Here is a 15,539-nt window from a genome sequence, read left to right as displayed (position 1 = left end):
ACTGACAAATCTTGCTGAGCAGCTCAGACTGAACATCAAAATCTCCTCCAGGCATGGGAGTACGGTCACCTGGGAAAAGACCATCGCCCTCAAAGCCCCTGGAAATGGCAGCTCCAGGGCGATGGCAGGCCAGCCAGGGTCTATGTGTTCTCATGGCTCATACAGAAAGGAGTATGTTTCTAGAAAGCATTTTTAAAACATTCCAAATGTGTGTTGGTAGTATGGAGATTACTGTTTTGCTAGAATTTATGTGTATTTATGTATTTTTTCCCAGACCCACTAAATATTCTTATACAAATACTGAAATAATGTTAAAATTTAATGCAAAATTAATGCTAAAAATCTGTAAGCCTCCTGAGTAAATATCTTTGTAGTATATTAAGAAACTAACCCTGAGGAACAATAAGAGCTGTCATTGTACGTTCTTTTAGGAGAGATTAATGGCTTCTCAAAAGAAACTCCACAGACGGAAATTTCTATACACAGACATTTTTTTTTAACACATCTAGAAATATCTCTAGCTTAATAGCAAGAAGAAATCTGTCCCCTGAGAAGATTATCTTGGTTTCTTATAATACACCAGCCCAATGCCCACTTTATTTTATATTTACACAATCTTTTACGGTTGGCATGAAACAAGCAATGTCCTAGTTAATTTAGCAACTTAAATTTGCAGCATGTTCTCTGGATCCAAACCGTATAAACAAGATTTAACCAAATATAAGTACAACTAGAGATTGTACTTGTGTATGTGCAAACTGAGATATTTATAGACTCAGATGGAGAAACAAAGAGAAACAAATTTAGGGTAATTTCAGCACTAAAATGCAAGAAAATACACAAATGAACACCGATTTCATTCTATTTGGACAAAATGAACTTATTCAACTAATCAGGTAAATGTGGTATCTGCCTTGAGTGGTAGAGAGGGACACACGTATGTTTTGATGCCTAGTAGTCTCTGATCATGTGACTCTAGAGTGTAGGCTGGTGATTATTTGTTTTATAGATGAAAAAAAACAGGGGCTTAAATATGTCCTAGATCTCAGTACTGCAGTGACTATTAATGTCGAGACCAGAGATATACAATAAAACGATGTCTCCCCTTTTTTTTTTCCTTCACTCCAGAGCAGCTGTTAGATGATGACTATTGGTGATGGCATCTGCATTTTGCAGAGTGACTACCATTCACTGGGAACTGGGCTATCTGCTTTATAGACAGGGCTGCATTTAAGTCAAATCCCAAGAGCAGAGAGCAAAATTTTATAGGTTAAGAGGTGAAGCTATTTGCTAAGATAACAGTAAATGGCAGAAGTCATTTAAGACCCCTACCTGTTTCATTCTAAAATATTTCTCTTTTTCACCAGACAAAATATCCCAATTATACTTCACTTCCTGCCCATAACAGGCTGTGGCCTTGCTCCGTATCAGCCTTCTGGTTTTCCATAGAACGGCGTGGGGGAAAGTGTCAGGGCAAAGGGTGAAAAGAGGCAGGAGCTTACAGTGGAGAACATGGAAGATATTTGCTCACATGTGGTTCCATGCTGTGAACCTTAGAAATCAGATGCCACTGTTCCAAGGACTAAGGACAGGTAGTGCCAGCCACCTGGAGGGACATTTTACACTCATTTTAGCCCTCATTCCAACTCTCTTTTCTAAAACCTAGCCAAGAACTAAAACAAAAGTTGCACAACTGTTCATGTCTATACAGTGAAGCTAATATACATTTTGGCATCTCCTAAAAACAGCATTTCTATTAGGCATAATAATAACCGATGCTAGGCTTTTTCCATTGTGGTGAAGTAAGCAAACCCACAGACACTGCTATATTTACAGGGTAATAAGGTGACTGTGCAGGCAACTATAACCATTTATAAAGTGAGATATTAACAAAAAACAAAAGGAGAAGGAAGGTTTACCTGTGTGCTTTGAACCAAATTCTCAGAAGGAGCTGCTGGGAGATTTGCTTGTTAAACTTCACTGACAAGGGGCGGTGGTTCAATAGACCCTTTCAGTTCAAGATCTGACAGCCTGTCTACACCATGTGCTCTGCTGGAAGGGGTGTAGTGAAGCAAGAGAGGTGCTTGGGGGTACCACTGGCGAATGCTCTCATTTGCGGGCCGACCTTGCCCTTGTGATCCCTCTCTATTTCATCCCAGCCTGACACTGATACAGGATCCATTCTGACAGAGCACAGGATGCCTACAGATAGTTCAAACTGACATGGGAGAGACCTGGGGGTGCAGGGTGGCACCTTGGTCTATCATCGACTTCCAGGGACTGGCATTAGGTGATCCTTTCAGCCTGGTCATCTCTTACTCCTTTTGCCTAATGTGACCTTCCTCACTTTGTTACCTTGGGAAATCTCACTCAGCTTTCCCTTATAGAATCCATTGGAATTTGTATTTTAAAGGAGGATGGTGATTACTACAACTGAATCTGTAATGTGTGGGGCTCCTGGAAGTGTGTGAGCCAGAAGCTAGAGTTTTAATCCTTATGGGGAAATATTTGGCAGTGCCTGGATCCTCAAGTCTAGGAAGTAAGAAGTTGGCTAGGTGGGATTTGCCTTACAAGTTAGCAAAAACACTTCTAATTGCCAAAAGAGAATCCAATTATCTTTGTGTTTTTATAACAATTATTATGATATGAGGATGTTAATTGCAACATTGTTTATAGCGGCAGAAAACAGAAAATAACCCAAATATCAATGACAGGAGATGACCGAGCAATACCAGGTACTTTAATACTCTCAAATTAAAAGAAATTAGGGGGATCTCTTGGGTGGCTTGGTGGTTTAGCACCTGCCTTTGGCCCAGGGTGTGATCCTGGGGTCCCGGGATCAAGTCCTGTGTCGGGCTCCCTGTGTGGAGCCTGCTTCTCTCTCTCTTTGTGTGTCTTTCATGAGTGAATAAATAAAATCTTTAAAAAAATAAATACAAGAATTTAGATGGAATAGCCCTATATACTCTGTCTTGGAAAGTTGTCTAAGGTATATTTCTGAATGAAGAGGAAAAAATAATAATATATCTAATGGGAAATGACATGCAAGAACAACATCCCATATTAATTTTCTATTATTTTTTCTTGGCAAGATTATTTGATGGCAAATGCAAAGTGTCTGGAAGCATACACAGCAAAGTGACCGCAGTTATGTGAGCAAAGGGGGCAGGATAGGAGTGATGAACTAAATTTGTTTTTTAAGCAGAAAACATGCATACATTCCTTTTGTAATTAAATGTTTTTAAGTAAAAAAAAAAAATAAAAAAAATAAATGTTTTTAAGTGAAAAGCTAGGTGTTTGATGGCAACAGTATACTGGTTACAACATTAAATACTGAGTCTGTGCTTATGAAATGCCACCAAGTCAACACATAGCCAAATAGCCAAAGGGCTTTTAGGGTGAAGGGCTAGAGGGACATTGCATTGTTTTTCAATTTTTATCTATACACTACCTCTTGCCAACTTATAAGTTGGCTACAGACACAGTAAATAGGAATTTGATGGGATGAGACCTTCTTTGAAGATGATTTTAGGTACCTGTACCAGCAAAGGGTCTCTTTACTCTTAATGCAGAATATTTAGAGAGGCAATATGCCCATCATCTTCATATCCATCCCCCTGCCTTTAGCCCTTGGGGCCCTGTGAGAGTGGTCAGTCTTCCACCCATGAGTCCTTTGCCTTTGAGAGCAGGGCACTTATCCTACCTGCTGATGGCTGGAATTTATTATGTCTCCCCTTTACACAAGCTTGCTCACTGATGGGGGTACTATTCTGGACAAAGTCCGAATGGAATAGATGAAATCAGGAGATGTAGTCACTTAACAAAAATTTTGGGGGGTCAGACACTAGCATATCATAATACCCACTTATATGAACACCGCTCCCTAGGGAGTAAGGTCTGTGATTAATAAACATCACTGTATTGACAAACATGTATATACTTGGACACTTATTGCTGAATCACAGTTTTAATTGAAATCTTAGTTTTATGGGGCAGAGATGAAAAATTCCTTTGAGTAGATTATTTATTGTGATTTAATAATCTCTGATGTTTTATTTTAGAGGAGTTAAGAGTTTATGTGAATTTCACATACTAAGTTTACCAAAGGAATGGGGAAATCTATTTAGGGGTAGCTTAAAATGTGTGAGTGTGTATGTATGTGTGCGTGTGTGTGTGTACTCTCAATAAACTGAAGAGTGAGGGTTGCTGCCTACACCCTGCCCTATTCCAGTGACTTGAGTAGCATGTGGAAGAATTTGGACCCCTCTGTACTGGGAACTCCCCTCATCAATACCAAAGAGAAAATGTTATAACTTCCTTGACTGATTGAGTTAGTGGAAAAAAAAATCAACTCAGAAACTAGCAGGAGAGGTTTCCAATGTCCTTTACAATATCTAAACATGCTGGTGCATGCAAGTAATAAAACTTGGTTCTCTGGCTCTCCTTCACCATTAAGCGTACTCATTTCGGCAGCCCCCTTTCTGGTTTTCCCATGGTTCTGCATGGTGAAGGCCTCACCAACCCACTGCTATCAAAAGGTCATTTGTACTTTCCTTAGGTTTTATGTTATGGTGCAAATAAACCACAGCTTATTCCTGGATTCAAAAGTTCTACGAATCTCCAATATCAGAGATAAGAACATTTGAGGGCACAGGTCTGTGCTGTTTCCCTCCTTTACAAGATTATTATATGCTATTTTGCTCATTTTCTTCTTAATTAAGAAAATTTGTAAACATTTCAAGTACAGATGCACAGAAATGGAAATGTGGAAGTCCTCACCCCTGTGCTGCAGTTGGCATGAGACTGAGAACAATTTTCCAGTGGAAAAGGCCTGCTTGGTGAGGCATCCCCCTCCCTCTCTTCCCTCCCCTCTTCCTCAGTTCCTCTGTTTTCACATTTTAAGATCAGGATTTTCAAATATGCACAAATGAGAGGAAATAGTTAAAATAAATACTCCTGGCCCCTTATTAATTTACTTTCAAACATTTTCAATATTTGTCTGTTTTTTTAACATTTTAAAACAAATGTCACACACGTATCCTTAAAAGATAAAGTTTCTTCTTTTCTAGTCAAACCAAAAAACCATTATCATGCCCAATATATAACTATTTTATTAATATAATAAATATAATATGAATGTTTATATTTAGATAAAGCCTAATATCACCTGTGATAGTTAAGCTTACGTGTCAATGTGACTCGCCCATGGGTGCCCAGATATTCAGTCAACCACTATGCTGAGTCATTCTGTGAAGGTTGTTTCTCGTGAGGCTGGCATTTACAATAAGAGGCAGAGTAAAGCAGATTGCTCTCCCAATGTGGATGAGCCTTGTCTAATATGCTGAAGGCCAGAAAAGACCAAAAGGCTTATCCTTTCCTGAGCAAGAAGGTATTCTTCTTGCCTGATTGCTTTCAAACTGGAAATTCATCTTTTTTTTCTGCCTTCACACTCACACTGAGAAACTGGCTCCTCCTGGGTTTTGAGCCTTCTGATTTCAGACAGAACTACATCATCAGCTTTCCTGGTTCTCACACTTTCAGACTTGGACTAGAAACAAACTGTCAGCTCTCTTTGGTGTCCAGCTTGCAAACTTGGACTTGCCACTTCCATGATCACGTGATCCAATTCCTTATAATATATGTGTGTGTGTATAGAATCTCCTATTGATTCTATTTCTCTGGAGACTCCAGATTAATACATCAACTAATCACCAGACCATATTCCATTTTTCCATATGGCTCAAAGATGTCTTTTTATATATCATTTGAATCAGAATCTAAATAAGTTCCATACACTATTTTTAAAGTCTATAAATATCAACTATACTTATGAAATGAAATGTTTTCTTTTTTATTGTATTTCTCAAATAATATTGGATAAGCTCTACAACACAGAACATTAAACACAAGTTTTTAGAATCTGATTCCATATTTATAAAGATAAGAGTATGTGCCTTAAATGCATCAAGATTGGACACAGGGAGAAAATAAAATACATTTCAACTAATAGCAGTATACTCTTAAAAAGTCAATGAGCTTCTTTGTTCACTCTAGCTTTCACATCTATAAAATAAGAAATGCATCTATGAAATATTTACTTAGTCTTCTTCACAGAGATGCAGTGAGGAGGAAAGGTAGCCTCCCAGAAACATTTCTGAAATAAAGTAGCAAAAAGTGAAGGAATTTATAGATTATCATTATCATGTGCATCCAAGGAACCTGTTTCGTTTCTTTATTTACAACTGAGGTCTTACTCTCAGATGAAAATCGTACTATTAATACAAATCTGTGCTGTATTACTAACATGAACAAAAACAAATACATTGTGCTATAATAAAAAAGGCCTGGTTGTCAATCAAACATAATTCTGGAAGTTTAACACAGGCTGAGAAACCATACAGGTTGACTGACCTCTCAGGTCGCCACCTCAGACACTCACCCAGTACTGTTGAGATAACTCTGTCCTAAGCTGCAGTCCTTTGACAGAGAAGATGGATTGAACCAAAATGCCGGCAGACACTGACCATTGCTGTGTCGCTCATACCCATAGTCACTGTGGGGGAAAGAGCCAAGAGAGACTTTTCAGTAGGTGGCAAAATTACTGGGAACAGTTTCATGGTAGCCCACAGCCAACTTCCAATCTAGCCAATTAGTCAAAAAATAAGAATTCACTGAATCAATATCTTTCCCAAAATGGATCTGTTTTTTTCCCCTGTGGAATATCTGTCAACTAATTACCCATGACAATATCCTACAAAACCCATTTTTAGAAAAGCAAAATTGAAAGCAACACAGAAGCCTGTGTAGACAGAGGCTCAATGACCAATAATTCCAAGTAAATGGCTTTAGGTTGAGAGAGTAGACTATGTTCTCATTAAGAGAATACACAGTATGGACGGTGGTTGGGCCCCAAGAAAGCTGCAATTAGAAAAGAGACATTGGTGAAGCTCAACCCTCAGTGTAAACATCACTGAAACAAACACAGCCACATGTGGCACAATTCTCATTCCTGGTGATGTCTTTGGGGTGCTCTTCCAAGACATCTGGATCTACCACATAGAACTGAGCCAGTTCTCTCCATGCATACTCCATATGCTTCAAAGTCATGGCAGAAAAGGAAAATGTCCTTGAGGACTGTCACGAGCACTCCCTCAAGGAAGTTTCATCCTCATCAGGTAGCATTGTCAGTTGGGACTAACTGCTCTAAATCGTCTCTCGACTTTGGAAATAGTCAAAGACCTTTCTCTCTGTATCTTCTCTTTCTTGCCTCCAGGGGCCTCTGCATGGCCTGATATTCTTGGCTTCTGGAAGATGAACTTGGGCACAGAGGATGACAACAAATTGCATCTCCACATGCACAGACAAATCACAGACAGTAACCAGCAAGCATTAGTATGAATTGGCCCATCTGTGTAATGGAGGTGAGATGCTGGTACACAAGGGTCAGGAAGGAAGAAACAGGCTTGGCCAAGGGGCCTGTCACCAGGCAGCTGGCACTTAGAATTCTGCACAGATCAGCTCGGTGCTGGTGCTGGTTCAACACAGCATGGATAGAAGACTTCAGAAATGCTGCCTACAGGACACCCGATGTTCATTGCTGGGAATTACTTTACAAATGTCGAAGAATGGCAGGCAAGGTCATGTGGGAGACCGTCCAGGGGGTCCTTTGGTCCTGGGTGCTACTAGATATGTGAAGCTAATTACCAGCCATCTTGTGAATTCTCTTTCAGCCCAAAGAAATTCCTAGTGTTTCCATATACGCATACATACGGCTAATACACTATGCTGTCTTCAAGAGGTAATTCCATAAGAATATGAGGCTTGTCACTTCACTCATATGTATATGCTACTACTATTTCAAACCTTAGCTTTCGTTAAGGCCCATGTGGATCTGATACATGGAACGAATCATTCCACGGAGTCCCGGCACAAGCTTACCAGTCAAAATCGGCCTCTGTGCAGACACAGGGTTCAGATTCCATAGCTCCTGCATATTTGCCTTGCATACACTTACGCTCTGATTTTCGCTTCTTATATATCCTTTTTGCTCCCATGATGCACGCTTCCCCCTGTAAGGAGACAAGCATCTCATGCAGTTGGGCACAGAGTTTGGACCTTCTCTGATCCACATTGGGACATTCAGGGAGATGTTTTCTAGCTTTAGTGTAATCTGGACACAGGTAGCCTGCTTTGTGCTACTGGCATTTTCTTTTTGAGGTCTAGAACCTTGGTATGGAATGCAACTATAAAGACAATCCTAAGAAGCATTGAGGGTGTGTCAGAAACATCCTGAAATCTTTATGTATTCGGCAAACATTTACTTGGCAAGGTATGAGGCACCATGCTACGATGGACATACAGATGCCTAAGATTTGAGCTATAACAAATGCACTGCCAACAAATCTATGGTAATTAAGTTCACTTCATCTATAATAAAAGATTTATGCATGTAATCATTTATGAGCATCTGAAAGAAGAGTATTGCTAAGAAATATAAAGATCCATTTTGCTTCGATTTATTATGCCTCTGCCCACACAACTTTATAGCACTTATTTTATGTCCACCTACCAGACAACTGAGAGAACTAAACTCAGTGTTTCTCCACAAGATAAACAAACGCTTTGAATATCACAGTGCCTGTGTATCCCAAAAGGGGAAATAGCAGCAACGTAAATGAGCAATAATTTTATTGTTGAGTCTTCAAAAAGACTATATGATTCTAGCTGATGCAGCCCCAACTGTCAAACACAGCTTTGTGTCTGAGGGCAGAGAAGAGTTCTGTGTGGGCTAGTATAAAACTAGATTTCTTGAGCAAATTCACTTTGGTCAGTTCCATCACATATACATATCTCTATATAAATATATTACAGTTGACCCCTGAGCAACACAAGAGTTAGATGTGCTGACCCTCTCACACAGTCCAAAATCCACGTGAAACTTTTAACTCCCTCAAAACTTTACTGCTAATAGCTTATCATTGACTGGAAGCCTTACTGATCACATAAACAGTCCATGAACACATATTTTGGATATGTACTATATGCTGTATTCAATACAGTAAGCCAGAGAAAAGAAAATCATAAGGAAGAGAAAATATGTTTACAGTACTGAATTATATTTACTGAAAAAAAATATGCATGCACGTGGACCCGCATAGTTCAAACCCACGTTGTTCAAGGGTCAAGTGCACTTAGTCTAGCTTTAAGGATATGATGTGTCACTGTCTGAATATGCTGATGGCTGTGCAGTGGGAATGTCTGCTGTGTCCTTGGAGAGACTTGCAGAATGACTTCCACCCTGGGAAACTGAAGGAGAGATGCTTTCAGCTAAACATTCTGATACAAGCTGATCAGCTGAGGGGCCAGAATGAAGGAAAGCTTCCTATTAATAATTCTGCACCCTTCGTACCTTGGAAGGAGGCAAGAAGCACTACCTAATCCCAGAGAATCACAGGGTGACAAGGAAGGATTTTACTGGCACCTCTCACCAAGTGTAATTTTATTATTTTATGTCTCTGTTTGCATTGCTAGATAAAACTGAAGATCTTTCCTCACCCCTGCCCCTATCCTCCAACCACAGGACATGCTCAGATAAATTCTATTTGGATCTACGTGCTGAGTTGGTATTTCATTTTGCGTTGTAAGTCTAAGCCAAGCACATTTGAATTTTATCTCATTATATCCTAGTACAATAAAAAAAGAAATTACTTCACAACAAGTCATAAATGTTGAGTTTGTTCACTGCTGTGGAACACAAAACGTGTAAGAAAGCAGCAGATGTAACTTTAGATGTAGCCGGAGAGGTAAACCATAGCTGTGAGGAACCCCAAATCCTACACTCACGTGATTGACTGTCTTTCCCCCAACATGCCTCATGCCTTCCACCCAGGACCCTACCTCAGCCCTCCCCCTTCCTACCTGGCTGTGCAGCTGCCAGGGTCTGTAGTCCTCCTCGGCACACCGTCTGTCGAAAATGGACTTGTAGTCCACTTTGACCAGCTGCCATTCAGAGCGGTGGCTGAAGTGTCCAAACACTCTACAGAGTTCACAATGAGAAAAATAATCACAATGGTAATAACTCCAATAGCTAACGTTTGCTGGGCGTTTACCACGAGCTTAGCACAATGCTGAACACATTACAGTGATCAGGTCACTTCATCCTCAAAACACATTTACGAGGAGGGTGACTATTATTGGCTCCGTACCACATATGAGTAATTTGAGGCTCAGAGAATTTCGCTTACATGCAAAACACCAAAGCCAAATCACTAAGAACCAGTAGAATCAGAACCCAGAATCTCGGTAGAGTCTGACTACAAACCCACTTCTGCATGTTGTACCACAAGAATGGTTGCAAAAAACAAAAAAAAAAAAAAAAAGAAAGAAAACAATCACAAAGCAATCACAAATGCTGCCTTTTATGTGGTCCAGGATTATATTTTTATGTCCTTTGGCTAATGCCCATGGTTCCTAGTTTCCCTCCAATTTCACCTTCCTGTCAGTCCCTAAGGAGAGTGGGCACTGAGCTCGGTAGTGAGTACTATGTCCTAAACTCGCATTCTACTCTCCTTACCACTCAAACTCGGGTATCTAATCAGGTGTCTGAATCACCAGTCAGAGCCATCTGTGGATAAAAGCCACAAAGTAGCCTTTGCAAGCAGCTTTTTTTTCATCTGTGTTCTACAAATATGGAAACTGATTAAAGACAAATTATGGAAAAAATAGCTAATCTGGCTGTGTGTACTGTGGGCAAAAGTGGAGCTATTAGGCTTATTAAATTTTTGTGGATTTTTTCTATCATTAAAAGGATGGAAGAAAAAATTAGAAAATGTGCCAACTAATTCACTATGATTCTAAAATTTTCATTGATGACAGGGTTGGCTACTTTAAAACCTTCTCTCTCTTTTCCATGTCCAATTTTCCAGGGGAAGAAAAAAAAAAACTCTCATAGTTCCAAATTTCAAATTCAAAGCTCATGTTTTGAAACCCTTAAGCAGGCAACTCATTAATCAAGTCTTTCACAAATTAATGATCATCACTTTCCAGACAAGAATGAGTGCAAATACAATTTCACAAGAACAGACTGTTCTCACAGTTTTTCTAATATGCCTCACAAGTGGGTTAGGTAAAGAGCCAAGGAAAAAGAAAATCCTTTGTGGGGTTTTGATCAAGCTCTATGTTCTGCCTTAAAGTGAGATAATTCTTATATGCCTGTGATTTTCTGTATATTGAGTTTACTATTAAAGTTTTAAATGTACAGTTTTATTTTCTATTGAAATAATCAATTCTAATTTCCCTAAGCCCCCTCAGTATAGGAAGAAATTAGCTGTGTCCTGCTGCTGCTAACCCTCAGTGTGGGTGTCCTAATTAGTAAAGAGCCAAGAAAATAGTCACCCACATTTTTCTTTCCCCTTTGCTGAGAAACCTTGAAATCAGATGTACTGACCTTGGTAGCAATTTCAAATCTAACCAGGTTTGCTAAAAGCAACACGTTTCTGGGGGTGTGTGGGTGGCTCAGTTGATTAGGTGTCCAAATCTTGGTTTTGACTTAGGCTGAGTTCTCAGGGTTGTGAGATTGAGCCCCACATGGGGCTCTGTGTATAGCATGGAGTCTGCTTGAGATTCTCTGCCTCTGCCCTTCCCCCTGCTCATGCATGCTCTCTCTCTCTCTTTCTCAAATAAATTAATAAATAAAATCTTTAAAGAGAAAAGAAGAAACATGTTTCCGGATTTATATTAAAATTTGAAGACATCATACTTTTCCACTTACGTCATGATTAGAGTCTCTTCCCCAGGCTCACCCAGAACTCCATCCACAAAAAGTGGAATAGATGTGAAACTATACTTGCTCCAAGATCTCCCTTCATCAAAACTCAACCTAATGAAAGAAGAAATAACAGGCATCAGATCTCAAAAGAAAAAAAAAAATCCTTTCAGAGGAAAGATACTATCAGCCAGGAGAGAATATATTTTAAAAGTACCCGGGGCACTGTCAAAGTAAGCCTTTTATATGAATAAGTATTCTTAATTACATCAGAAGGTAGAAATACAGTTAGCCAAGTGATTTGGGACCCAGATGTGTTATAACAGCCGTAAGGGGAAAGCCGCATGGAATGGGAATAATAATAAGTCTTTGATAGAATTTTTTTTAATTTGGATATTTTATTAGATCTCAGATCTCAATGTGACCCTTTCCAAAACACTGCAATCTAGCAGCAAGCCTTACTGGTAATTCTGAAGAGCAATGGCCTTATGAGACCTACTTAGATGGACTTGAACCAGCTGCCTCTAAGCAAGCAAACCCTTAGTGGCTTCCCTCCTACACTGTTACGAATCCTAGCTGACTCATTGAGGGAGTGGGTACAGAGGACTGGCTCTCGAGAGTAAGAGAGGTCTGAAACTCTGCTGGTCACATAGGATGTTTCCTTTGCTCTGCCTTTCTCGGTGGATTTCTTCCCCCATGCTAAGTTTCCATTTCTCTTATTTCTGCAGCTTTCCCGTCAGTCTCCAAAGTAACTAACACCAGAGGGAAAATCATGCTTTTGGTTTTGAACAAGCTTGCATGTGGAGAGAGACCCTTTCAAAAACACAGATGAAGGAGTCTACTAGAAACCATTCTGGAAGTTAGGCCTTGCACGTCCATCTGTGTGAGACCTACAGGTAGAGTTGCAGATTGTCACCCCACCTTCTAAAGGAAGCTAAGGAAGTAGGATCAGGGGAAAGGAGACAGGAATAGACATGCCCTGAACTACTGATCTCTGTGCAGAACACATATAATGAATACACGTTAAGCTACTCTTAACTTCTACCCATTGTATACCTGACACACCGCTGTCCCTGTGAATATACCTGAAGGAATAAGGAAGGTACTGGGGAGGGTCTTGACATATTTGAAAAACATCACACAGCAACTCTCTCAGGGGAAGAATCGATCTCAATCTCTCTCTCTCTCTCTCTCTCTCCCCCCTCCCTCCCTCTCTCTCCCTCCTCCCTCCCCTCCTTTCTCCTTTTCATCTTCCTATCTCCTTTCTTCCTTCTTTTGTGAAACTTCAGGCAATATAATCTTATTTTAATAAAGGCAAAGGTATAAATTATGTTCTAGTAGCCATTGACGTTTTACTACAAACACAGTCCCTATCTGATAGCCTGAGTACTCAACTGGTCTTAGCAAGATGGAGCCATCCAGTGCATGACTCATGGGCAACAGGTATCCTTACCAGAGATGTCGAATTGGGAGAGATGTGTGCTTCATAGCAACCAGAACTCCACCCTGATCCAGATACAAAACACTGTGTTCTTCTTCAAAGATCTGCAAGAGGAAAACACATACAGATGGACACATATCCACATCCACACACACTCAGAATTAGTCTTTGTTAGAGCAGAAAAATCCCTCCCACAATAGAACAGGGTCTCCCAAAATCTTTGGAAAGACGGTTGCACACAATGCTTCCTAAGGTGGGCTGCACATACCACTGGAGTTATATAAAATGACTTTAGGTGTGACACAAAAGAAATCTGAAGAATTAATAGTTATGTATTCATGTTTATATTCCCATCTTTTTTTTTTTTTTGCAGTAAGTTTTGTTGATTCCCACTGATGACCATGTCAGAATACTGGGTAGCCATTATATTGTGTAGCATCTGTAGAAGGAAGAAATCTTAGAGACACTTTACTCCAACATTCTCAATTTTACAGATGAGAAAACTAAGGTTTAGGAAGATGTGACTTGCCTAAGGCCATACATATAGTAACTCACAGAGCTGGGACTTGCAGAATTACGATGTCCTTCCCAGAAGTAATTGTTTCAGAGTTTCCAAGTGTTACAGAGGAAAGTTGTTCTTGTCTAATTCATAGATTCTCAACCAAGCCAAAAAGTAATTCTGATCAAAGTGGAATCAACTTTGGGTAGATGTGTCATTTAGGTTTTTCTCCAAATGTGGAGAAATCAATTTGAAGTCAAGTGGAAACGGGCTGCAAACAATTTCTGTGTCCTCTCCATAAAGGATGTGTACTCTTTCCTCATAATTGCACTGTTAGTATTGGCTTGTCTGTGGCTACACTACAGACATAATTATTTTCCCCGTTGTTTACCTCTTACACCTAAGGTGTTATCTCAGGACTACAGATGTTGAGAGTTCTTTACTTGGTTTAGGGTGCTGGGAGAAACAAAATGGGATCCTGGCTCTTGAACTATTCCCCAGAGGCAGGTTAATAGTGCATGTACCTACATATCTCCAAGATCAATAGCCCTGAGGTTTCTTTTTTTTTTTTTAAGATTTTATCTATTTATTCATGAGAGAGAGAGAGAGAGAGAGAGAGAGACAGGCAGAGAGAGAAGCAGGCTCCATGCAGGGAGTCTGATGCGGGACTCGATCCCGGGACTCCAGGATCATGCCCTGGGCTGAAGGCAGGTGCTAAACTGCTGAGCCACCCAGGGATCCCCAGCCCTCAGGTTTCTTAAGCAAATTTCTTCCCTGCTTCTCTCTCTCGTTAAATCATGTGAATCACACCGAGGACCTATGAAGGTTCTGAAGCTAGGAAATGGTAACTGGCCATAACACGGACATCTCTGTCTAAAATTTACAGCAGAGTGTTCTCATTTCTGTGTGATTACCTGTGCATTAGATTTCAATTTATGGTGCTAGTTATTGTATGATAATTAAACGTCAGTAGGTTATTAAAATATATTTATTGAAGTGTAACAACCATGCATTAGGCACATATCTTGTTATGATTGCTAAACCTCATTAAATGCCTGTTTTATAAGCTATGGGTATCTACTTTTCATTTAGAAGAAAGAGAGGAAGCATTTAAGCTAAACACATTGGTTTAAAGTGATTCCATTTCTACCTTTCCTAACATATGCACCCTGATGGTTATTACTCTGTCTTCTGCACATGAAATTTAAACATTTCAGGATACCACCTGGGTAATGGCTGTTTCTGTGTCACTGCATTCCTCTCTACTCTGACTCTAAGGCAAGGGAAATTTATGGAGACAACCCAGTGTTGGGTATATAATCTACCCCCCAGGCCCCATGTTCCCTACATAATAACCTCTTTGGAATCCTGATTTTCTTGGAAAAAAAATCAGTTAGATTCAATTTGGTTTCATTGTCACTTATAAACTTTCTTAGATACAGGCTCTGAAAAAGGGTCATTTTTATTGAAGGACAAAAAACAATCACGTTGCATAAATATCTGCTAAACTCAAAGACTTCTTTAAGACTCTCATAAAACAAAATAGGAAAATAAACACATCGATGAGCTTTAGAATTTACATAGGGTCGAATGAGTTCCCAGAACTTAACCAAGTTAAACAATGTTTATGTCATTTAAACACCTCTGCCCGGGATGCCTTCTTACCTGCCTCCAGGTGTTCCCTGCATCTGAAGAGACAAACATGCTGATGTCGCTGTCTGATAATTCAGAACCAATATTACCTAGAGAAAGCACATCACCATTAGTGGGAGAGATTTTTGCAAAAGCTTACAATGGGCTATACTGGCAATCTACGCTGCCCTGAGATGGGCTGA

The 15,539-nt window shown here is 39.8% G+C and overlaps 1 protein-coding gene across 5 annotated transcripts in view; it reads right to left on the bottom strand.

Annotated features, from left to right (window-relative positions):
• Positions 1-15,539, bottom strand: part of SORCS1 (sortilin related VPS10 domain containing receptor 1) — a 506,783-nt gene that overhangs the window by 87,698 nt on the left and 403,546 nt on the right. For all 5 annotated transcript variants that reach the window (XM_072805397.1, XM_072805395.1, XM_072805394.1 and 2 more), the window contains exons 12-17: positions 15,370-15,446; positions 13,218-13,309; positions 11,771-11,878; positions 9,919-10,036; positions 7,939-8,069; positions 6,440-6,553 (exon numbers count right to left, since the gene is read on the bottom strand). In XM_072805397.1, the coding sequence (XP_072661498.1) occupies positions 6,440-6,553; positions 7,939-8,069; positions 9,919-10,036; positions 11,771-11,878; positions 13,218-13,309; positions 15,370-15,446 (640 nt within the window). The remainder of the gene's footprint in view (positions 1-6,439; positions 6,554-7,938; positions 8,070-9,918; positions 10,037-11,770; positions 11,879-13,217; positions 13,310-15,369; positions 15,447-15,539) is intronic.

Source organism: Canis lupus, chromosome 29 (assembly GCF_048164855.1).
Source record: "Canis lupus baileyi chromosome 29, mCanLup2.hap1, whole genome shotgun sequence".
In the NCBI taxonomy this organism is placed as follows: domain Eukaryota; kingdom Metazoa; phylum Chordata; class Mammalia; order Carnivora; family Canidae; genus Canis; species Canis lupus.
This window is presented reverse-complemented; position numbering and strand designations above follow the sequence as displayed.